Source organism: Peromyscus californicus, unplaced genomic scaffold (assembly GCF_007827085.1).
Source record: "Peromyscus californicus insignis strain IS unplaced genomic scaffold, ASM782708v3 Scaffold_16__1_contigs__length_79575227, whole genome shotgun sequence".
In the NCBI taxonomy this organism is placed as follows: Eukaryota; Metazoa; Chordata; class Mammalia; order Rodentia; family Cricetidae; genus Peromyscus; species Peromyscus californicus.
This window is the reverse complement of record NW_026294458.1, coordinates 11,669,054-11,694,750: the sequence shown is the minus strand read 5'-3', so window position 1 is coordinate 11,694,750 and position 25,697 is coordinate 11,669,054. Positions and strand designations below refer to the sequence as shown.

General features: G+C 47.9%; 1 protein-coding gene across 5 annotated transcripts in view; it reads right to left on the bottom strand.

Annotated features, from left to right (window-relative positions):
- The window catches only part of Slc12a8 (solute carrier family 12 member 8), a 157,362-nt gene that overhangs the window by 48,514 nt on the left and 83,151 nt on the right, over positions 1-25,697 (bottom strand). For 4 of the 5 annotated variants that reach the window (XR_008218779.1, XM_052740384.1, XM_052740387.1 and 1 more), the window contains 3 exons: positions 18,559-18,646; positions 16,386-16,473; positions 6,293-6,439 (listed from right to left, as the gene is read on the bottom strand). Coding sequence is in view for 4 of the 5 variants with exons in the window: in XM_052740384.1 (XP_052596344.1) it covers positions 6,293-6,439; positions 16,386-16,473; positions 18,559-18,646 (323 nt within the window). In the remaining variant the exon portion in view is untranslated. The remainder of the gene's footprint in view (positions 1-6,292; positions 6,440-16,385; positions 16,474-18,558; positions 18,647-25,697) is intronic. The other variant, XM_052740386.1, reaches the window with a different exon arrangement.

The window sequence follows — 25,697 nt, the reverse complement described above, 5'->3', positions numbered from 1 at the left end:
CACACACACACACACACACACACACACAAAATTCCATGTACAGACTGCATAGCCTTAGTATAAAAATTCTGTATCTAAAATGCTGGAATTCCATAAAATCTGTAGTTGATTTGTATGGAAATTTAATTGGGAAATCCAATACCATGAAACTTTGTTTCATACCTAAAATGCTGTGTATAATTACCTTCAGGCTATGTGGCTAGGTATATATGAAACATAAATGAATGGAGTGTTTAGACTTGGCCCCAAAGATACTGCATTATAAATAGAGAAATATCCCAAACCTCCAAATCTGAAAAGCTCCTGGCCCCAGACAGTAAAGAGAAGGAAAACTTAATCTGTATTCAAAATCAGGCAAGCTGCTTAGAGATGCATAGGGAGGGAGCGGAGTTGCAAACTGAGGTCCCTGGGCCAAATCCCAGTGTCTGTTTGTGCCATGAGCTGCGAGCGACTTTGCATTTTATAAACAACTGGAGGGGAATCAAAAGGAGAAGAATGCTTTATTGCATGAATTACATAAAATTTAGATTTGTGTCCTTGGTCAAGGGTTAGGGACTCTCTGTGGCAACTGATGAGCAGAGCAGAGCACCAAAGGCTAAGGCGGGCTGGCAGGGTTCCGGAGTGGGGGCTACAATGTGCTTACCTCAGGGTTATTCTTCAATCTGCTGACATTGATTGTTATGACATTTTATACGATGTTCACTATAACCCAAAAATGTGTTTAAGTTTCAAATGTTCTGCCATTAAGAAAAGGAAATAAGCAAATATAATCTAGTCATAAATGAAGAAGTTTTTAGGGAAACTTCCAATGTTAAAAGACACACGACAAGCAGGGAGAGATGGCTGGAATACAGATCACAAAGAGTTAACCTTCCTAACAAAGAGCTTCTGGAAATTGAAAATAACCCTAGTGATAGAAAAAAAAAAATACAAACAGCTACAAAACAGGAAGAGATAATCAACTTCATTCACAATAAAGGGAATACAAATCTTTGTATCCTGAAAGGCCATTTCTACTGCACACTGGCAAATCATTTCATTTAACAATGAACCATAGAAGCTGGCCAGTGATGGCACACGCCTTTAATCCCAGCACCCGGGAGGCAGAGCCAGGCAGATTTCTGTGAGTTCAAGGCCAGCCTGGTCTACAGAGTGAGATCCAGGACAGGCACCAAAACTACACAGAGAAGCCCTGTCTCGGAAACAAACAAACAAACAAACAAACAAAAAACAATGAACCACAGACATGCTCCTTGCTATACTGTCCTTGTCACTCAAGGCAACAGTACAAATGAGGTTCATACACACTGTGTCTAAATATTTACAAGTACAGACCAAGCTAATAATACAAATATGATCAAATATGTCTATTCTTCCTTGGCAGACATACCTACAAGATGAGGAGGAAGGCCAGGTTTTATGGTTTTGTTTTTTTCAAGACAGGGTTTCTCTATGTAGCCTTAGCTGTCCTAGATCTCACTCTGTAGACCAGGCTAGCATTGAACTCAGATATCCGCCAATCTCTGCCTCCCAAGTGCTGGGATTAAAGGCCTGAGCCACCACTGCCTGGCCAGCCTTCCTCATTAGTGAATGCTCACACTCAGCCTCCAAGCTAGGGCCTACCCGCATCACTTTGTAGACCACACTTGGGGCAGGGGAACTCAAATGGTCTCTTCACCCTATGCCTTGGCTCTATCTAGATGGTGAGAAGCCTTTGCAGACTGTGGAGGTAGGCTGGGAGGCATCTGGGCAGGACATTTTATAGGGCAGCTTCCTGGACACAGTGTAGAGGAAGGTGCCTTGGATCTACACAGGAATGAGGTTCCTATGGCCTCATCAACCTTTTACATCCAACAGCTGGAGCAGAATCCTATCGCAATGGTTAATGCTGATTGTCAATTTGATTGGGTTGAGAGACACCAAATGAGCAAAGCATGCTTCTGAATGTCTGTGAGGGCATTTACAGAGACGATTTGACCATGCAGGCTCTGGTCAAATCACTAGTATCCATGTGATGAGTTCCATTTTCTTTTTCTTTTCTTTTTTTTTTAATATGGGGGGGGCGGGGGTATGTGCACATATCAGCCATAAGAGAAATATAATTAATACTACCTTTGAGATTCTGTCTCAAGAAAACAAACAGTGAATGCTGGTGAGGATGTGGGAAAGGGGAAATGCTTATTCACTGTTGCTGGAAATGTAAATTGGTGCAGCTACTATGGAAATCAGCGTAAAGGTTCCTCAAAAAACTAAAAACAGAAACCCCATATGATGCAGTCACTACCTAACCCCTGCTCGTATACCCAACAGACTCAGTCTCTTCTTCACTGGGGTACCGGCACAGCCATGTTCATTACTGCTCTGTTTACAACAGCCAGGAAACAGAATCAGCCGCGATGTCCATCAGCTGATGAACGGATAATGAAAATGTGCTACGTCTACACAGTGGGATTTATTCAGATGTAAAGAGAAATGAAGTTACAAAATATGCAGGAAAATGGCCAGAACTGGAAAAGATCACACCAAGGGAGGCCACTGAGGCCCAGAAAATGCCACACATTCTCTCTCCTGCGGATCCCAGCTCCAAACTCTGAGATCTGTGTGTTTAACCTGGAGCCCCTGTATAAGCCAGGAATCTAGCAAGGCCCCATGGGAAGCGGAAGGGAAGGAGCTTTTAAGGCTAAGAGGACAGTAGATCATGTGATATGAAAGCAAAGGGTGGGAGCCAGGTGTGGTGGCTTAATCCCAGCACTTGGGAGGCAGAGGCAGGCAGACCTCTGTGAATTCAAGGCCAGCCTGGTCTACATAGTGAGTTCCAGGACAGCCAGAGCTATGTAGAGAGACCCTGTCAAAAAAAAAAAAAAAAAAAAAAAAAAAAAGCAAGGAAGAAAAGAAGGAAGTAAAGGATGTGAATAAAAGAGGTCAAAGGACAGGGGAGAGAAGGGGGAGGGGAAGGGGTTTTCCCAACACAAAGGATGTATGCAAACCCGTTATGGAGACCCACTGCTTTATAAGCTAATTCAAATACATACTTTTTTTTTTAAAGAAGGAGTTTGAACACAAGTAACCCATATCCATGCTGCATGGGTGGACAACAATTCCCCTGGAAGTCATGGGTTATTGAACAAAAAAAAATGTAAACAAAACCAAATTCCTTCTACCATAAGTTGCTTTCGGTCATGGTATTTTATTTTAGGAACAGAAAAGTAACTAATACAGTTGGTAAGGCCCTGTTGCTGAAGGCACACCCCATTTGGGTTTCAGGACATAGAGAATAAAGTTGAAACTAATCTCAGAACTTCCTCCCTGCTAGCATAGTGCCAAAAGATGCTGTAGGCTGCTGGGAGAGAAAACTTACCAATGGTAAGGTTCCCAGTGAACCTTAAAAGGGACCATACAAAGATATGTCCATTGGAGAAACAGTGGCGTGACAGCTATGGAGGTAACCAACCACTTTCTGATTGAATCTGAGGACTGTTCCACATGAAAGAATTCAAGTCTGGTATGTAGGCTAGTCCAAAGTCTAGTGAGTAGCCACTCCAGCTTTGATCTGGAAGTTCCAACCTCTTTAAGGTTTCAGTAACTGTCACGCCTACAAGGCGGGGCCAAGAGAGGACCCTGAGACCCAAGATCTGGATGGGCCAGCTCTCTTGGTTCCTGGACCCTGGATGCTGGAGGTAGACCGAACAGAGTTCTCCAGAGAACACCGCCGGACTGCGACACACCTTTAACCTGTCCCTTCACTTGTTTTTTGGTTTTTTGAGACAGGGTTTCTCTGTGTAGCTTTGTGCCTTTCCTGGATCTTGCTCTGTAGACCAGGCTGGCCTCGAACTCACAAAGATCCGCCTGCCTCTGCCTCCCTCTGCTGGGATTAAAGGCGTGCACCACCAACGCCCGGCCATCTATCCCTTCACTTGTAAGTTACCCAACAAAATAAACCTCCCTTTTAACCATGTGGAGTGGCCTTAATAATTTCACCAATACCAAAGCCCATGGCTGGGGAGGTCATCGGCCCTAAGGGGAGCACCTACTACTGCTGTTTTGCTAAATGGACACGTTGTCAAACTGCCTTCTAGATATTTATTATCAGGTGTTAGTGCTGCTCTTCATCTCAGAGAAGTTTCTCTCTGTAGTGGGCAGCAGTTGATGCGGGGGGACACAAACATACGTGACTCTTGAGTGCTCAGCCCTACACGGGACGTCTACACCAACCACCACAAAGCTGAGAGGACATCATGGGAGAGGGGGTGGAGAGAACGTAAGAGCCAGAGGATGCGGAGCAGGGCTGTGACATGCTGTCCTCGGGACATGGCATGGCCGTTGTACTCACGAACTGCAACTATGGTGACCTCCACAAAACAAAGCCAGCGGGACCAGTCAACATTCCAGCAGGCAGCACTAACGGGACTGGGGGGGGGGGGGGTTTACAAAAAGGAGGGAAGGCCATGAAAATGGGAGCCCTCTCGGGTGAGGGAGGGAGAGGTGGAGAGGATCAAGACACATCGCACACGGGTATGAAACTGCCAGAGAACATAGGAATAAGAAAAATCATCACACGCTAAAAGATGGATTCCAAGCATTTGCCAGGACAGATGTAAATTACACACATACGGTTGTCGTGGTAGAAAGGGAGGGTTGTCTATCCACTGCAACACCGTTTAATGGAAGCCACTCAAGGAAGTCAGCAGGGAACGGAGTAAATAAACTATGTCACATCGACATAATGCAAAAAGAATGAGAAAATCCTCTTCACGTTAATATAAAAGATGGATTTCTAAGCTATATGAAATTTAAAAATGGAAGTTATAAACAATGTACTGAGAGAACTGTCTGCAGTGTGGAAACAGAAGGATTCATCTGAAAAGCAAATGGGAACCTGAGGACACAGCCAGTTGGTAAATGTCTGCCACATAATCACGAGGACCCGAATTCAGATCCCCAGCATCCATCTAATCTGGGCATGGAGGCTTGCACCCGTAACCCAACATGGGCTGGTGGGGACGCAGAAATAGGATCCCTGGAGTTCACTGGCCAGCTACCCTAGCTGTATCAGTGAAAGACTTTGCTTCAAAAAATAAAGTGGTGTGGCTACAGAGATTGCTCAGTGGTTAGAAGCCCTTGATCCTCTTCCAGAGGACCCGGGTTCAGTTCCCAGCACCCATATGGCAGCTCACAATCATTTGTAACTCCAGTTCCAGGTGATCTGACGCCCTCTTGTGGCCTTCACAGACACTGCATGCAAGTGGCACACAGACATACATGCAGACACAACACTCATATATATGTATTTTCATAATAATTTTTAAAATAAAAATAGAGCCAGGTATGGCGACACACACCTTTAATCACATCAGAGGCAGACACAGATGGATCTCTGTAAGTTCGAGACCAGTCTGGTCTACAAAGCAAATTCCAGGACAGTCAGGGCTGTTACACAGAGAAACCCTGTCTCAATAAATAAAAACATAAACAGAGTGATTGAGGAAATATTTTTTTAATTTAGAAAAAAATAAAGAGGCTGGGAGGCGGTGGTATCGCACACCTTTAATCCCAGCACTTGGGAGGCAGAGAAACCCTGTCTCAAAAACAAAAAAACAAACAACAGTAAGTATAGCTTATAAACCACATTCCCGAGAAGTGGGATTCCCAGTGTGTATTTCTATTGGTTTTTAGGAAAGTCTCTTTTGGCCATCCCAGTCATCTCTCAACCATGTTATTCATATCAGTGACAGTTTGGTCCATGACAGCTCATAGAGAGTCCAGAGTCCACAGTGTGAGCCTCATCAAAAGGCCACTGCTGCCACTGCCACCACCACCACCATCACCACCAACACCATCATCACCAACAACATTGCCACCACCACCATCATTACCATCACCACCACCAACAACAACACTATTATCACCACCACCACCACTACCACCACCATCACCACCCAGGACACAGTGAGCCTGTGGGAAAGTACAGCTGCAGGGGCCTGCTCTTCTCCTAAACAAGAGAGTCTATTATGCTAAACTTGGAGGATCCTGGGTGTGTTTTCATTGAAGGAAAGGGCTCTGTTCACCGCTGCTCAGCACCAGGAAGCCGGGCAGCTATGATATGTGAGATACTTTATCTAAGCAGCTAGCCAACCCACCCAGGTACAGGGCTGAAAGATACGACCTCTGCACTCCACTCTGTCCCCCCGCAGAGACCAGAGGCACTAACCAGAAAACTGTAGTAAGAAAAGCTCATGGTGTATGTGTGTGTTTGGGGGGGACACAGAGAGAGAAAACAAAATGGGCCACTCACCCCTTGCCCCAGAAAGGCCAGCACGGGAATCACTTTCTCCTGGGCGATGCACTGCAGGATCCGGGGGGCTCCATAGAGTCCCCCCATACAGGAGGCCAGGGATGAGATGTACAAGCCCAACAGGAAGAGGAAGCCGACCAGAGACACCTACATGAGGCAGATGGTCCACCATTACCATGGGCTGCTGATCCTGAATGTCCCCACCCCAGGGCAGCACCGACGAACAGTAATGGGGCTGAAAAGGCAGGGCCTGTGGGGGTGTGCCCTTGAAGGGGATGGCGGGGTCTCAGGCCCTTCTCTTTTACTTTGGAGAAGACGCTTTTGCGGTGCTACACACGAGTGGCCACTGTCATTGTAGGCATTGGCATCCCTACAAGAGGCTCAAAACAATGGGTCATGGAATGAAACTCCAAAACCAAAGCAAAATAAGACTTTTATACATTTTGCTGATTTAGTGTGGAGGTGTGGGGGTGCATCCCATGACGGGCATGTGGAGAACGGAGAACAACTTGTGAAAACTGGTTCTCTTCTTCTCCACGTATAGCAAGAATCTTAAAAGGTCTTAAAATCAAACCTGAGCCAGATAAAAAGGGAGATTATTGAATCCACTTTTAACCATGTGGGTCCCAGGAACAAACTGAAACCACTGGGCTTGACTGCATGCTCTCTTTACCTGCTGAGCCATCTTACCGACCCAAACTTTTCTCTTCATAAATTAATTATCTCAGGCCTTGTACAACAGTGACTGGAATTTAACATAATTATTCAATGACCAACACTGCTTTTAAAAAAAAAATAGTTTACAAATATTTACTCTTTATCTGGGGGGTGCTCTGTACCCCTGTACACCTTGTAGGTTGGAAGAGGACCTGGAGCATCACTCCTCACCGTACACTTTGAGGCAGGGTCTCTCTTGCTTGCCTCTGCACTGCGTATTCTAGGTTAGATGGCCTGCAAACTTCCAGAGGGTTCTCTTTCCTCCACCTCCCATCTTGCTGTAGAAATCCTGGGACTGCAGACATGTGACAATCCATCTGGCTTTTCACGTGGGTCCCAGGGATTCCCAATCAAGTCACCAGGACGGCACAGCCAGAGCCGAGCCTCTGAATGTTTCCAGGGCCTAACCCTGGGGTTGGCTGATTTTGTTGGTTTGTTTTGTCCACTGAGACAGAGTCTTTCTATAAATCCTGGCTGTCCTTAATTCACAATACTCCACCTCCACCTCCCAGGTTCTGGGATTACAGGCGTTCTATGCCAGTCAGACCAAGCCTCGACCTTTCTACCCCCAGTGCACCTTCCCACTCGCCACCTATTTATACACTGCTTCCCCCAGCTCAGCCTCAGGGCTAGGGCCCCCACTCCCCAGCCCACTCCGCTCAGCCCACTACTTCAGGTTAGTTCATGTCTTATACGGACTATATACTAGTTCTCAAATTGGGTAGGATTCATCTCAGTGCCTCTTGAACCATGGGTTTCTGGGCCCTATTTTTAGTATTTCAGATTCAGGAGGTATGCAGGGGTTGCCTAAGAATATGGATTTCCTGAAGGTTCCAAGGTAATGGTGATGCCATGGCTAGAAACCACACTTGGAGGCTGGCTATGGTTCCAGTCAGGCTCGAGAATTTTCTGCCAGAGTGACAAACTGAACCCTGATCCTAAAGGCCCAGCTACAACTCCTATTGGTTGATAAGTGGACCCTGAACAGTGCATGACTCCCCCAGCCCCACACCCTGCACCACACTCACTGTTGGGACCCTTGTTCACCCCCTCATCTGCTCATTGTTCAACACTGAGCATCCAGAATCAGCACAAGAGGCCTGGAGAGAGGGCTCAGTGGTTAAGAGTGCTTACTGCTCTTGCAGAGGACCCGAGTTCAGACCCCAGTACCCCACATCAGGCAGCTTTTAACAGTCTGTAACTCCAGTCCCAGGGGATCTGATGCCCCCTGGCCTCCAGAGGCATCTGCATGCACATAAACTCATTTGGATATACACATATAGTTTTAAAATCTTAAATAAAAAAAAAAGGCTCAGGACAAACCCCATCTCCTCTTTGAGATACCTCACTTCTCCTCATAGCAGAGGTTGCCCCACAGTCTCATGAGGCTTGAGGATAGGATAGACCTCTCACAGTCTCCTCTACCACCCTGCTGTCTTCAATTAAGCAGGCCTCATGATCTTTCACACCAGCATTCTCAGTGCCCAACAGAGGAATATAAATGGTGAATTAATTAATTGATGTAATCCACAACCCACACATCGCACAGGTATCAGGAGACAGGACAAGAAAGAACAAAGCTGTTCCCCTTAGTGCCAACTGGCAAGGGACCGGTGCTGCTGTCCATGCAGCAGTGCCCTGGGTGAGCCACGAACCTACCTCACGAATCCTCCTTTGGACTTCGGGAAGCCTCTCTTTTCTGATAACTGGCAGCCCCCCTCTCCACACTACCTTACTTCAGACCTAGTGACCAGAACCAAGCACTTCAAGTGCTCACTTGCATGACAAGGACAGATGGGTTAGATGTAACTTTCAGCTTGGCCTCTTACAGCCTTCTTGATGAAGATTCTCCGTCTCCCATTGTCCTAGCTAGCTTCAGGTGTCAACTTGAGGCAATCCACGGTTATCCGAGGAAGTCTCAAGTGAGGGACCAGCTAGATCAGTTTGGCCTGGGGCCATGTCTGAGACATTTTCTTAATTGTTCATCGATGTAGGAGGACCAAGTCCACCGTGAGCGGCGCCATCCCTAGGCGGCATAAGAGAGCTACCTGAGGAAGCTAGGAGCAGCAAGCCACCAAGCAGTGTTCCTCCGCTGGTTTCTGTTTCAAGCCTCTGCCTTGGCTTTCCTTGATAAACAGACTGAAACCTGTAGGCAAATAAACCCTTTCCTCCCCAAGCTGCTTGTGGTCAGTGTTCTATCATAGCAATAGAGATGCAAACAGGCCAACTATGTTTTATTTCCTTGCTTCAGCAATGGGCCAAGTCCACGTGGTCAAGTCATACTGAACCCAAAGCCCCGGTTAACCTACTTCCTGTTTCACAAGTTATCACTGAAATCATCTGATTAGCAAATCCTGCATTAATCAGGCTTCTTGACTTGAGGGCACTTACAAACAACAACAGGGCTGGTGTATCCCTAGCAGGTCAAGGCACTGGCTACAAGCCCAGCAACCCGTCTGATCTCACAACCCACAGGTTGTCCTCTGAGCTCTGTGCATGTGACCCTCCCCTAGAAGTAAACTTAAAATGCATGAAGCTATCTGCAGGACACTGGACGTTCACACTCCTCACCAACACAGTTTAGCCAGGGCACTGTCAGCACCCTGTACCCTGCAGACGACCCTCCCCATCTCATTATCAATGCTTCTTCATTCAGCACACTTGAAGTGGTCATCCACCCAACCTCAGTCATGTGACCTATTGGGGCTGCAGAAAGGCATCAAGAAAGGGTCTGGTCCTTTGAGCTTTCGAATATTAAATGGGGGGTCTCATAACCTGCAAAATGGGAGGTCAGGTGGTCAGAGCCTGGGAAGACTCAATGTGGTCCCCTACAGAGCCATCCTGTCCTTAATTCCACGTGGACAGCTTTTCCCCACGGGCATCATATCATCCCAGGTGGAGCTCATCGGCCTCTTGCTTCAGTGCCATCGATTTCTCGGGCTTGTCCCAGCTTCTCTCAACACCTTGTTATTGGAAATCACTGTTATCAATGTTATCACTTTGTGAGCTCTGCTGGCATTTTTTTATTCTCTCCCCTGTGGGAGAGTCAATCAGGCTCGTGGTTTATCTCACCAGTGTGCCCTGCACTCCTCAGGAGGACACTGGAATTGTGACTCAGTCTCCACCCACAGCAGAGGCTGGCAGTAGCGAAGCCTGGGCACTTGGCAGGGTCTGAGCCCTGGATATTGCACACAACTGTTAGGGAAACTGCCTCTGGGGTTATTTCTCCATGAGAGGACCCAGCTGTAATCTTTCTTTGTGTCTTCTCTACCAAATGCATCCAACGCTGATGACTTAAAAATAAATAAAAGACTGATGCAATTTTATCAAAAAGCATTTTGAAATTTTAACGCAGTGTCTCTCTTCTCAGCCTTTACCTAAGAAATCACCCCAGAGAGTCTGACTCAATGAGTGCTCAGCGGGACACGGGCGCTGATTTGTAAAAAGTTTCCCAGGTAATTCTAATGTGCAATCGATGTGAGGAGTGGCTGGGCACAGCATAGTGCAATCATTGCCTCCATGGAAGACATGTTTTAGAAAGGCAGGCGTGGATTGTCCTTCAGAAACCTGACTGCTTCTCACCCAAGAGGCTAGGAAATCATGCTTTAGTGTTGATGGAGGATGGCTTCCGGGACCCCAAGGGTATCTGAATCTGGATGCTCAGGTGCCCGATATAAAATGGCATAATATCTAGCTATAATCCACCTACATCCTCCTATATACTCTCACTCATCTCTAGATTACATCATACCTAATGCAAATGGTTGAATTCGTTAGGGGCTAATGAAGAGAAAAGCTACAAGAACAGATGCAATTGGGGTCAGGGTGTTGAGACAGGGTCTTACTATGTAGCTCTGGCTGTCCTGGAACTCACTATTGTAGACCAGGCTGGCCTCGAACTCAAAGAGATTGGCCTGCCTCTGCATTCCTAGTGCTGGGATCAAAGGCGTGCATCACCACACCCAGAAGTCTTGCAATTTTTTTCTGAAAAGTTTCTAATCTAGAGATTGAATGTGTAGATGTGGAATCTGTGAGAAAAATGTGTGCATGCAGGCATGTGCACGTGTGTGTGCATGCTTGTGTGTGTGTGAAAGTACGTACACGTGTGTGTGTGTGTGTGTGTGTGTGCGTGTGTGTGTAACTTTTTTTCATTAAAGCATGTCCATCCACTGAAATGACACTCCCCAGTCTGCACCCCTCCAGTGCTGGCTGGACCCCAGGCACTTGGTCGGTGTCTGGCTCCATGATCTCCGTGACTGGTCATCACTGGTGACTTCATCTCGGGCTGCCTTCCACAGATACACCCTGGGGTTCTTCCAGAACATTTGGGCTGGGGTCAGAGCAGGGATCGCCCAAGCATGACTAGTTTATGTTCCATTGATGAACTGTGTTTGGAATGGTCTGCTCAGTTACTACTTTTTATATAAAAGTATTACTCGCCGGGCGGTGGTGGCGCACGCCTTTAATCCCAGCACTCGGGAGGCAGAGCCAGGCGGATCTCTGTGAGTTCGAGGCCAGCCTGGACTACCAAGTGAGTCCCAGGAAAGGCGCAAAGCTACACAGAGAAACCCTGTCTCGAAAAACCAAAAAAAAAAAAAAAAAAAAAAAAAAAAAAAAAAAAAAAGTATTACTCAGTCTATTTTTGTAAATTAGCTAAACTGTTGGCCCTTACATCTAGATAAATGACAGAATTCTTACAACCCACCTCTTTCTCTGCTGAATCCTGGCTCTTCTTCTTTTACCATCCACCCAGGCATGCAGGAAGCATTTACTAAGGTTACTGTCCTGGCTTGGTAGAGGCTCGGCAGGCAACATAGATAGATGAGGAATAAACCCCACAGCTTGTTCCCAGTTCCCACATATCCGAGTCATTTTCATATTAATGCTCTGTTGAAAACTTGATAAACGTATTGGTAGACATGGAAATGAGAATTTATTTTGAGCAAATGTGCGTTAATGATTCTACTTAAAAAAAAAAGGCAACATCCATGCCATCACATAAAACTATCTTTCTAAAAGACTATATGGGTGCAAACAACCCTAAATTACTTTTTTCGGTAACTACTGATGGAAGTAATTAATTACATATGTTACAGCTGGCTCTCTGCTCCTGATCTTTCGCTCCTGATATCCACTTGGTTCAGCCACAGAAGGACTCCCCCACCTCATTAGCCGCTCCCTTCAGGGACTCATTTTGCCTCATCTAATTCCTGTGGCCTCTGGATGTTACTGTGGGGGTACCCCAATGCCCCCACAAGTAGAGGTAAACTAAGAAGGCAATGCCTCCACACCCCGAAATCCCACCTTCATTTGATAGCCAGTTCCCACAAAGAGGCCTCTGAGAGGCGGTGCTGGCTTTGATGTGAGCAGAAGCCGGCTCAGCTGGAAGCAGGCACTCTGGTGTGTGGTGGGCACTGAGCAGATGCCCCCAGCCACTCACCAGCCATGGGCTCTGCCCATCCCAGGCACAGCATGCAGTAGTGAAACTCATGGGCTTTCACAGTCCCTCCTGGATACATGAAGCCACCACCAGCCTAAAGGATTAGGGCTGACTCTGGGGGATTTCCATCTGGATCAAAGACTCTTCGGCTTCTTCTTCTACTTCTCTTGCTCTTATCCTGTGAACTGGCATGTCTTAGGATTCTTGGTCCTCTTGACCTGCTGTAAACACCCACTTCCTGGAGTGTGTGCAGTTTACTTTGGAACATAATCTATTCCCACTAATACTGTTCTTTAGACAGGTCCTCTATCACAGAGAATAGTGGGATTGACCACTTTCTTACTGAATTAAACATGGAGGATGCAAGGTGGGGGCAAAGTGTCCCTAAAATAAATGTCTCCACCTATAAGGATGTCCCCATGAGGAACGTGAAGGGGTTAAAATTTAATAACCACCTGCCATGCATCACCCAGTGATTTCAAAGGCTATTTCACAACTGCCATATACAGTGAAACATTTGAAGAAACCAGAAGTCGGGGAAAGTTCCTCCGGCGTGGGAAAACTGGGTTGGGGAGACAAAGAATTAGAAATAGATCAGAGAAGCTGCAGGGAACCCCAACAGACACAGATCAGCTGACCAGGCACCCATAGTAAAGGACTGAGGACAAACCAGGAGCCATCCAAGAGAACTGTTCTGATGGAAAGCACTGGAGGGGCATGCAGACCACCAGCGCGAAGAATGTGTCCGAAGCCAGCTGCTCTCTGTGTCCCAAGGTGATGTTGGGGAACTCCAACAGACGCGGCCCAGCCTAGAACCAAGACCTAGCTGAGACGTGAACCTGAGCTGAAGGACTTAATAAACTACATCAGGACAGTGGGTCATCAAAGTAAAGACACCTCTACTAGCCGAAATTCTCTGGGTTCTGGTGGTAAGGTCACGTGATCCAAGCAACGGTCCGAATATAGTACTTGCCACTGCAACAGAATCAGACCCAGAGAGAGAGAGAGACAGACAGACAGACTAGGGAAGAGGAGAAGCAGTCTGGGAAAAGATCTCGGGTGATCTTTCGGGGAAGAGGATGCTGATCTTAGAGCTTTCCCTGCTGGTCCATCCCTGTCCACTCGTGCACTACATCTGCCGAGAACCAAGAACAGGCACTTGCTTTGATTTGTGGGCCTTACAGTGGCCTATCCCAGGAAATGGTCTCTTGGGTTCCCTCCACAGCCTATGCTTCACTTTTCACCCCAGCATGTGTACGTACGGACATCCCCACACACCACAGCCAAGCCTGCTCAGAGGGTGCTACCAACTGGCCGTGCCTACTTGTCTCAGCGTCCGAGACAGGCGGCATTCCCGAGAGAGTTCCCTCTGTTGGCAAGTTCATTACTGACTGAGGACCTTCCACCTACCCGCTCTGGAGGCTGTAGCCCGCAACTCTGGACATGTTTTTGACCTATGCTGTGATGGTCTTCTTTGGTTACAAAGCCTCTCCCATGTCTGTGGAGGCCCAAATTACTCAGAGTCCGAGAATCTGACCTTGCTTTACCCAGCAGGGCTGCATAAGGGGATGATTGGACGACCACAGGCGTGGTTACCAGGTGTTTGGAAGGGTCTACACTTGGCTGTATCTAGCAAGGGGGAGGTCTTCTGCCTCACCCCTTGGCATTGTTATAAAAAGCCCTTTGGAATAAAGTCCTGGGCCCTTTGGGTATTGGCCCAGGCCCTCCCGAAGCCGTCCTGTGTCTCTGTCTCCTCTCCGCTATCTTTCTATCTACAAGTTTCTTATTCCTCTCTCGTCCTCATAGGAACCCTTTAAAAGTAGGAGCTGGCCTGCCACACATGTCCATGCTGAGCTTTGCCTCCAAAGCAGAGGAAAGTGAGTCCCACCCCAGCAGGAAATCTGCCTCTCTCTCTCTCTCTCTCCCTCCAGACCAGAGCCTCTAATGTGTGAAGGGAGCATCATGGAGGGAGCTGCTAGAGAGGAAGCTGCTTTAGAGGCAGGCAGAGTTGGCCAGCCCCCCACCCCACCCCACCCTCCACCCCACAGCTGCAGACAAGCAGCAAGCAGGTGTCCCTGGTGAAGCCTCCTTCTTGGCTTCAGCGGCTTCCTGAGGCTTTCAGTTTCTCAGGTACAGCCACACTTGTCACTGAGAAGGGGCCCGTGAAGGTCAAACTGCTGATGAAACCGTGTGTACGAGTGTGTGTGTGTGTATGTGAGTATATGTGTGAGTGTGAATGTGAGTGTGTGTGAGTATATGTGAGTGTGTGTGTGTGTGTGTGTGTGTGTGTGTGTGTGTACATACATAACTGGAGACAAACATTTCTTCCCTCAGCTTTGGGGCTCTGGGCCAGTTCTCTCATGACCTGATCTCTTCTCCCCTCCCATCCTGCTCTTGTTCTAAGGTCATGACCTCTGAAAACAAGTATACCCGTACTGGAGTCTACGCACCCTAAAAAGAGACCCAGGTGAACGTGAGATCAAACTCAAGCACATCTTTAAAATTCAGTTCCATCTCCCCGTCAGGTTCCCGCCATCCCTGGCCCCGCGTGCAGATCAGCTCCACACAAGAGAGCGGGCGTTCTCAGGAGACCCTCCCTAACTGGCCATCAGCCTCGGGAAATGACGGGAATTTCAGAGTCTGCTTTTCCTCCGCCAACTTGAGGCACAAGAGGAGTTTTAGGGAATTTTTCAGAAAATCTTATTCTTGTGACTTCAGCAATGCCAAATAAGTGCCCATGGTGTCACATGACCTCCAGTCAGTAAATGAAGCTAGGGAACTCAAGGAATTCACTAATCCGACCCAGTTTGTCCCCCAGAAACAAAGATGTTGCAGCCAGACCAACCCAGAGTTGCTGAGATTCTTAGGGGAACCGGCCTGCCTCCATGCCATACCTGCTCTCCACTGCACCCTCCCCTCCCCCACCTCCCTGTCCACTGCACCCCTCCTCTCCTCCCCTCCCCCACCTCCCTGTCCACTGCACCCCTCCTCTCCTCCCCTCCTCCACCTCTTTTGAGCAAGACTTCCACGTGGCAGCAGAAGCGACAGGCAAAAATCAAAGACTGAGGAGACAAGAATTCAAAATACTGGTCTCTTCTGTCTGCGCTGATCACCACCACTCCCACTGTGTGTGTCTCTGTCTCCCTGCCTCTCTGTTGCCCGCCCCCATCTCTCTGCATGTTTAATCATGAACCGGTGCATGTGAGTACGTGGAGGGCAGAAGTCAACCTTGGGTGTTGACCTCAGAAGCTCTGTATTTGTTAATGTGTTGTTTTTTTTTTTTTTTTAACTTACATGGTGTGTGTGTGTGTACTTATGCACATTCATGCCACGGAGCATGTGTGGTAAAAGAACAAACTTCCATTTTTCTCCTTCCATCACGGGAGTTCGGAGCTGTAACTTAGGTCCCCAAGCTTGGCAGAAAGAACCATAGCCTGCTGAGCCATCTTGCTGCACCTCCTCCTTGTTTTCTGAGACAGGGTTCTTTGTCCCTGAGACCTGCACTCACTACACAGGCTAGGCTGGTTGGCCAGAAAGCCCCAGAGATCCTCCTGCGTCCACTGCCCGGTGCTCGAACTGCAAGCGGGTACCACCACTCCAAGCATTTTACAGGGTCCCGGGGGCCAGCGAGGGGCCGCAGGCTTGCCCTCAAACATTTCACCGACAGAGCTGCCTACCCCACCCTCTGTCTTGATGTCTTTGACCCTATTATCCAGTCTTCGGCATTCATGTCCCTCTCTGGATGCTGGGATCTGAGGACATCCTAAGGATCCATAGACAGATGCTGCACATTTCCCACATGCCTGTCCCGAACCCTGATTTGGTCCTGGGCTGAAGACAGATTCCCAGGCAGAGCTACAAGGGGAGGCAGCTGTGTGTTCGTGAGACAAGTAAGCCCTGCAGATTGAACCCTTTGGGGAGCAGGGATGCACCCACCTTTTCAGCTATCAGGAAGTCAGAGCGGAGGGCCTCTCGGGTGCAGATGGCACCAAGCAGGAAGGTGAAGACGATGTACAGGAACCACCTGCAAAACCCAAGAGAGAGAGAGCGAGAAAGCTGCCGTCCAGCCCAGCCCACCCCGCCAAGCCTGGTCGGTTTTCTGTGGGAGCCTGTGTCATGAAAGAAGGCCAGCCGTGAAACCCCAGAGCTATCCTGGGAAGCTGCATTTCATACTCTTTCTCCTCCGGAACCAGGGTAGTCGTGTTTTCATTCTTACATTAAAGAAGGATGTTGAGGTGGGGAAACAGGAAGCCCAGCCGCCATGATTTGGCCGGGGTTGACCTGCTGTCCCCCAGCCCATCCATCTTCCTCCAGTAGAAGAACTACCCTGTCATCTCTCGGGCCTCTGGTCTCTAGTCCACAGATAACAAGTACTTAGTATTTTGTCAACTTGGCACAAGCTAGTGTCATCTGGGAAGAGGGAACCTCAACTGAGAAAATGTCTCTGTAAGGTTGGCCTGTGACCTGTAGGTGAGTGTGGGGGCATTTTCTTGATTAATGATGGGTGGTGGAGGGTCCAGCCCACTGAAGGTGCTGCCATCCCTGGGTGGGTTGGGAAGCAAGCCAGTAAGCATCACTCCTCCATCCATCCTCTGCTTTAGTTCCTACCTCCAACCTGACTTCCCTCCAGGGTGGACCATAAACTGGAAGCGGAAATAAACCCTTTCCTCCCCAAGGTCACAGTGTTTTATCACAGCAACAGAAATCAAACTAATACACAGGGGAGAATTCAAAGGCAGAGCCATATCCTGGCTCTGTCACCAAGCTGCTCTGTGTGGGAGAATAAGTCACATGATCCCGAGGTCCGCCCATTCCCATCTGGGCAATGATGGGCTACACCAAGACTCCTCTGACTTCCGACTCCCTCTAAAGCAGGGCCGGCTGCTCATGTGGAACCTTCTTTCTCTTCCTCCCTCCCACTCAGTTCTTCCTGTCCTCTTCCTTTTCTTCCAATGTTGTTGCCTCATTTCACACACATGGCTGGGAGCCCCGTGCCTGGCTGACAGCAATGGAGTCACTGTGGTAAGCGTTTGCGGGTGGATTTTTTTTTTTTTTTTTTTTTTTTTTGGTTTTTCGAGACAGGGTTTCTCTGTGTAGCTTTGCGCCTTTTTCCTGGAACTCACTTGGTAGCCCAGGCTGGCCTCGAACTCACAGAGATCCACCTGGCTCTGCCTCCCGAGTGCTGGGATTAAAGGCGTGCGCCACCACCGCCCGGCTGCGAGTGGATATTTTAATGTTTGAAAGTACTGTGGTGTGCAGGCCCCGTTAGCTGCTCACATCAGTGTTCTGCCTGCGACCTTACTGTCTTCCCACCTATCCAATGAAGGCAGAGATGCACCCTTCTGCCCGTACATGGGAAACAGCAGGAGACTCTCGAGGATCAAAATCAGACCCAAGGCCATGTCACAGTCAGAGCGGCGCAGTGGGAACTAAAACTCCAGAAACTAACAACCCTGGAGGACCAGGAGGGGAAGAAAGAGACCCATCTCTGGGCTTCCCCGACTCACCCTAGCACGCAGCCTCTCCCTCCATCCGTAAGGTGCACACATGTAGACATACCCACACATACTCAAACACCGACCTACATACACTCACACAGTCACACACACACACACACACACACACACACACACACACTCACACACACACACACACACACACACACACACACACACACACACTCTTATAGAGGCTCAGAAAGCCGACGAATGGGATGCAGACGTTAGTCTGTGTCTGCAACATGCTTCATCTCCATGTGCCCACCACGACCCTGGGAACTCAGTGGTTTAAAAAAACAAAAACCCCCAAATTCAAAATGAGGGTTGAGGAGAGGCACGGTGGTTGAGGGGGTGGGGGAAGGAAAGGATCTGCTTTGCATTCATGACCTTCCTCCTCCCAAAGCGTTCTGAGGCAGGAGGTGTGAAAGGGCAGTGTCTGAACCCACCAGACGTGAATTTTCCAGCCCACCGAGTGTGAAAAGGAGGATTGGAATATGAAATAGGTTGGTCCCAGCCAGGGCACTCTGAGAACAAAAGGGGCAGTCCCGCTTCTGCCTGGGGTTTTCTCTCCCATTCTCCAGCCCAGACTGCTTGCTAAGAGGGGAACTTACGAGATGCCAACCGCTGCCAGGGAGCCTAGAGGTATGCTGGCAGCAGGCTCCCTCAGGTCTCCTCCCATGTTGAAGCCAGCCATGACTCCTGAAAGACACCCAGACAAGGAATGGATGGAGCGAGGCAGGGTACCCGTGAATCAAACAGCTCCCCCCGGGGTGGTCCCTTCCTCTCCTCTGGGCCCTTTCCTGGAAGCTGCTATCTGCAGCGGAGGTGCAAGCAGGCCGCTTCCCTGTCTCCCCTGGCAACTGGGGAGGCATCTGCAGGGCAGTGAAAGGGACCTTTGTGGATGGTGTTAGGCTCAGGAGACAATCCCTCCTAGCTATGAAAGCACCTTATCACTCCGGGGAAAATACCAAGGGCGAGGGAGGTGTGCTCAAAGCCACACAAAGGTCCTGACGAGCTCAGACAATGCCCAAAGCGGCTCAGTAGGAGCAAAAGGGCCTGTAGATTTCTTCTGCTGCCAACTATGTCGCTGCGGGTTCAAGTACCCCCAGGGTCAGGTATCATCCAGCAACCAGGACCAAGTGCCATGTTCAGAGCTCCTGACCTACCAAAGGGCTCCAAATGACAAAATCTGAGGGATCGCTGTGTCTCTCTCCTTTATCTTATTACCTCCAGTCCCCCAAAACACCTATGAAGCACTTGATAGGCAGAGGCAGGTGGATCTCTGCGAGTTCCAGGACAGCCTAGTCTATATGGCAAGTTCCAGGACAGCCAGAGCTACATAGTGCAAACCTGTCTCAAAAAACTAATCCCCTCCCCCCCACACAAAAATTAATGAAAATCCATGCACCCATCATGGTGAGGGGCCAGCAGCACAGCTGGGGAGAAGCTGTTTCCTCTCTCTAGACACACTCAACAGAACAAAGTCTTCTGAAGTGGAACGAGGGTCCAGCCCATGAGTGCTCGCTCTATCAACTCAATGAGCAGGGAAACGTGGCCATGAAACTCTGATACAGCAGGTGGAGATGGTAGCATGTGGGGCGTGGCCCTGAAAGAGACTTCCGTGGACTCGGGGATGACACGGGTCTGATACCATCGTTGTGGACTGACCCTCAGCCTCCACGCGGTTTTCCTTTTTGTTTAACCCCCACCACAGCCACACCAGAGAAAGGGACTCATTCCCTTGTCTTATGGAAAAGCTCTGGAGAAGTTGACAGAAACAGCCTGAAGTCTCACATTTGGTAACTGGCCAAGCTAGGCTTCAGCCCTGGTCTGTCTGACCCTGACAGTCACACTTCTCATGCCTCTGCCGCGACGCCTCAGAGAACCCTGGAGAAGCAGAGTCAGAGAAAGCTACGGTGGCCTGTTTCCAAAGAACCCCGAATGTTGGACCGAGACTTGCTTGGGTCTGCACACATTTTGTCCCAGGTTTCCACCACTAAGAGTTTAGCCAAAGGAACCGTGCTGGGTAGTCTGTACTGTCAACTTGGAACAACCTAAAGTCACCCGGGAAGAAGGAACCTCAACTGAAGAATTGTCTCAATCAGACTGGCCTGTGGCCATGTCGGTGAGGAGTTCTCCTGATTGATGACTGATGTGGGAAGGCCCAGCCCACTGTGGGGAAGCACCATCCCTATGCAGGTGGGCCTGGGCTATGTACTAAAGCTAGCAAGGGAGGCGGTGAGCAGCATTCCTCCAGGGCCTCTGATTTAGTCTCTCCCTCTAGGTTCCTTCCTTGAGTTCCCTCAGTGACAGACTGTTACTAGGAAGATAACCCAAAGGTACTGGTTAGTTTTCTGTGAACTTGATACAAGCTAGAATCTTGTGAGAGGAGGAGCCTCAAATACAAATGCCTCCATAAGATCAGGCTGTGAAAAGCCTGTAGGGCATTTTCTTAATTAGTGATCGATGTGGGAGGACCCAGCCCATGATGGGTGGGCCATCCCTAGGCTACTGGTTCTGGGTTCTGTAAGAGAGCAGGCTGAGCAAGCCACCAGGAGCAAGCCAGTAAGCAGCACCCCTCCATGGCCTCTGCATCAGCTCCTGCCTCCAGGTTCCTGCCCTGTTTGAGTTCCTGTCCTGACTTCCTTTGATGATAAGCTGATATGGAAGTGTAAGTCAAATAAACCCTTTCCTCTCCGACTTGCTTTTTGGTCATAGAGTTTTGTCACAGCAATAGAACCCTGACTAAGACACCAAATAAACCCTTCTCTCTTCCGAATTTCTTTTGGTCAGAATGTTTTATCACAGCCACAGAAAAGCAAACCAGAACAAGTATGGATAAAGGTGTAGCCAGCAGATTTATAAATACTTGTTTAAGCAGTGAAAATTACAAACTATCTCATGTCTAAAACTGGAGGATTGGCTAAGTGATTGATGATGATATGCCTTTCAATGAATGCCAGGACTCAGACACAGTGTGGGACAGGCCGTGACATAGAACAGCGGGTAAAGCTATTGTTTAAAGAGCTTCAGCAGAAACAGAACATATGGCATGTTCCCCTTGTTTTTTTGTTTTTTGTTTTTTGTTTTTTTTTTGGTTTTTTTTTGAGACAGGGTTTCTCTGTGTAGCTTTGCGCCTTTCCTGGAACTCGCTTTGGAGACCAGGCTGGCCTCGAACTCACAGAGATCCGCCTGGCTCTGCCTCCCGAGTGCTGGGATTAAAGGCGTGAGCCATCACCGCCTGGCATGTTCCCCTTGTTATCAGAGAGAGAGAGAGAGAGAGAGAGAGAGAGAGAGAGAGAGAGAGCGCGCGCGCGAGAGCAGGGTGGGGAAGAGGCTCAGTCCATGAAATATTTGCCACATGAAGAATAGGACCTGAGTCCCAGCACCCACATAAACAGGGAATGGTAGCACACACCTGTGATCCCAGCCCTGGGGAGGTCAAGACAGTGCCCCTGGGGCTTGTGACCAGCCAGTCTAGCTGAATCAGCAAGCTCCAGGTTCAGTGAGGAAACCTTGTCTCAGAAAACTGAATGGAGAATGACCAAGGAAGACACACAATGTAGACCGCTGTCCTACACACACACACACACACACACACACACACACACACACACACACACACACGAGGACCTAGAACATGTTGAAAAATCATCATCCTATTTCTGCATGATGGAAGAACATCTTTTTTGTTCTATTTGTTTCTATTTCCCCAGGGTTTTACAGTGGCCGTTTTTTATCTTTTGTTGGTTTGTTTCAGCCAGGGTCTCCTGCCCAGGCTGACCTTGAACTTTACGGAGCAGAGGATAACCTTGAACTACTGATCTTCTAAATCTACCTTCCAAGTGCCGGGATGACAGGCTTGTGACACTACCCCAATGTATACAGTACTGACGCGCCAACCTGGGGCCCGTGCAGACGAGGCCCACCCTGTCAGCTGAGCTACATCTAAGCTCAAGACAGGTTTCCAATATGGGGAAAATAAGGTTGGAAATGACCTAGCGGGTCATTTATATTTTCTTTCTATTCATTTCCCTTCTCCTTAAAGGAACTATTAAGAGGATGTTGGTGGGGTTAATAAGTGCCTATGTGCAAAGAGAATGCATCTATTCTAAGAAGACAAGAAGTCTCCTGTTTGGGACACAGAGATAATAAAATAACAACAGCCTGAAAGGGATGGAAAGGCGGCTTTGGAAGGCTCCTAGGGAGTCTCAGCATATGGCCTGAGGACAGCCAGGCTGCCAGTGTGGCTGTTGCGCCTCAAGGGAAGCCTGCCCATGAATCAGCGGGCACACAAACGTGTTGTCCTTACCCTCCCATCCAGCAGGCAAACAGTACTGAACCACCGACAACACAAGAGCCCACACAACAACCAGGGCTTACCAGATGTGGGTGGAGAGCCACAACCAACAAACAAAACCCTGAATACACACGGAGCAACGGAAGAAACACATAAATCACGGCTGAGAGGATTTTGGAGAAAAACGCTAATTAGCAGCTCTGGATACATCCAAGAGGAATATTCTTCCAGCAAAATAAAATGCTGAGGATAAAGATTCCAACGAGAAAGAATAATTAGATGTTAAAAATGTGATCATTACAGTTAAAAAATGCCCTAGATCTGGGCTGGTGAGATGGTTCTGTGGGTTAAGGCATTTGCCGCCAAGGTTGACTACCTGCGTTTGATCCATGAGACCTACACAGAGGAATGAATATACAATTAATTAGTTAGCTAATTAATTAATTAAATGTAGTAAATTTTAAATGCCATAGATCTGAAAAATAAAATTAAGTGTACGCCCAAGCATGTATACACTGGGGTAGTGTCACAAGCCTGTCATCACGGCACTTGGAAGGTAGATTCAGGAAGATCAATAGTTCAAGGTTATCCTCTGTTCCGTAGAGTTCAAGGTCAACCACCTGGGCAGGGGACCCTGGCTGAAACAAACCAACAAAAGATAAAATAAATAGAAACAGAAAGGGGTAGGAATGTTCACTAAATCAGAGAGAAACCTTGAGAGTATAGTAGCTAGAGAACAGAGAGATAACAGAAACCGAGAACAGAGAAAATAAAAGAAAATTCCAGGTGAAGAGATGGAAGTTTCCCCAAACTGAAGAAGACCCATGTCTCCATTCCCACAAATTCCCAGCACTTACATACATCATTGTGCTATTTCCAGAGAAATCCAAGTGCTGCTGAGGATTAAAAAACCTGGACATTGACATGAGAACTAAAAGCTGACCAGCACCAGGCTTCCCATCAACACTGAACCCTAAAAACACTCATTTTGAAATCAGTAGGGAAGACTGTCTTTAAACTAGAGTTTTGGCCAGCTTATCAATTAAGGGGAAGTCAAGTTACCCCAACAAGAGCTCAGACACCTTAACTTTCCATATCGTGTCTGAGAAAGCTGCTAAAGTATGTACTCCAGCAAAATGAAAATGTCAGTCACAGAGGGGGGAAAAAAAAAACAGTGGTGATAACCCTGGATCGACATGAAGCCCCAGGACAACAGGTTGACAACAGACAGAGAGAGGGGCAGAGATGGAAGCAGAAGGACAGACAGAGGTCCTGGGCAGGAAATGAATGAAGCAACAGGAACAGTACACAGACACACACAATGACTTGTGGACTCCTTGTTCCGAAACAAGAAAAGAAAAATGTTATCGAAAATTTAGGGAAAGTTAAAAACAACCACAAAAAGTCAAGGTCTAAATGTGAAGAAAACTAGGATGTGACACGATCTTAACTAACTGGAGGTAAGAAAGTTAATTCAGCCTTCTAATTAGGACTATTCCCTGCATGGCACAAGGACCATTTTGGAATTGCAGGGGATACCGAATTCCAGCCACTAATTCGTTCTTCAGCAAACAGCTACTGTAGAGTCACAGGCACTTTTGAAACTGAAGACAGAACATGTAATTACAGAGCAGAAGATGAATATCACATACCCCAGCCATGTAAAAGTCAGGCTACAGCTCACTGACGTTAGGAGAGGGAGGCCAGATGGCTCAGTGGGTAAATGCGCTTGCTTCACACCATGACCACCCCAGTCTGACCTCCAAAACCCATGGAAAGGTGGAAGGTGAGAACTGATTCCACAGAGTTGCCCCCTGCCCTCCCAAGCATGCTATGGCACACGCACCCCCCACACACATTAATACTGAATAAAAATAAAACTTATAAGTAGAGAGGAACCACTAAAACACCACTGTCGTGTAAGTCTCGCCCAGAGTCGGTGGCAATAATTTCCTCAGCTTCCGAGAGTCCACTGAGAAAAACGTGAAAAGCAATCCCAGTGTGCATTTCGGGATAGCCGTGAAGGCAGAGAAGGGCAAGGCTAGGAAAATACGAGTATAGCTGCTGAAATCAATCAGGAAACTGTATTCCTAAATGTTGACTAGAGAAGAACAAACAGCAGGCTGAGGACATGGCTCAGAGACTCCGAACACCAACTGCTCTCCCAAAGGACCTGGGTTCAATTCCCAGAACCCACAGTGGTGGCTCACGCCCATCAGTAACTCCAGCCCCAGACGCCCTCTTCTGGCGTCCAGGGGCATGCATATGGTGTGCAGATAAACACGCAGGTAGAACACTCATACCCATAAAATAAGACAGACAAGATATTTTCTGTAGTGTTGAGCAGTCTGTTTTCATAATTCCAATGACTGTTCATTCGTAACCATAACAAAGAAAAATGTTTGGGGGAGGCGGGGATGGGGGGGCGGATATTGTATTTATTCACCGAAAGTTTAATTATTCATGAGGTTTGGTCCACTCGCCGAGTATAATCAACTTACTATAGATTTCCTGACATTGCCCAGAACCTCAAATATAAAAGGATCATACAGATTCCCTTAAAATAAGGATAGTAATTAAAGTATTCCTCATAAATATTTTACACATTATATATATATAAAATGACAAAATATGAAACCAAAGAACAACCCAGAGAAGCTCAGCTCCCTAACCAAAGGAAGGAATAAAGGGATGTAAGCTAAACTTGATAAAATAACAGGGATTTAAGTATTTAAAGTTATCAAAGTAATCAACAAACAATTTTAAAACTTTATCAAAACTAGGGAGGTGGATGGGGGTGGTCTAGGTAACATAAATTCATCTTTCCTAGCATGAAGTTAGTGTCTAAAGGTACAGGTGCAATGAGAGGGTTTGTGACACACAGCTTCAAAACCAGCACCTGTGAACGCGCAAGGGGTTGCCTCTGTGGTGTTTGGAGTAGTGAGAGTTGGGAGAGCCTTGCTTTATAAGCACCAGTGGGCTGTTCACATACAAACACACAGGCGTATATATCTATGCATATACATAATTCAACCCTATGCAGGGGTTATTGCCTCCTGGGGCCAAGGCCTGTTGTGGAGGCTCAGCTGGAGAGCTGAGGCCCTACTGCTTGCTGCCAGATCAATGTGATGTCAAGGGTGTTGGAGCCCACTGGGTTTCCTAGTGACTGTACCCAGCAGGACTGCATAAGAGGTTGATTGGACCACCGGCCTGAGTATCAGGTGCCTGTAAAGGTCTACACTTAGGTAGCTAGCAAGGGGGAGGTCTTTTGCTCCACCCCTTGGCATTGTTATAAACAGACCTTTGGAATAAAGTTGGCTAAGGATCCAGGCCCACCTGAGTCTATCCTGGTTTTCTTTGTTTCTCTCCCCTCTATTTCTAACTAAGACTCTTATCCCTCATTCCTCAAGAGTCCCTGGGGTAAATAAGTGTGGGGGCTGGTCCGCCACA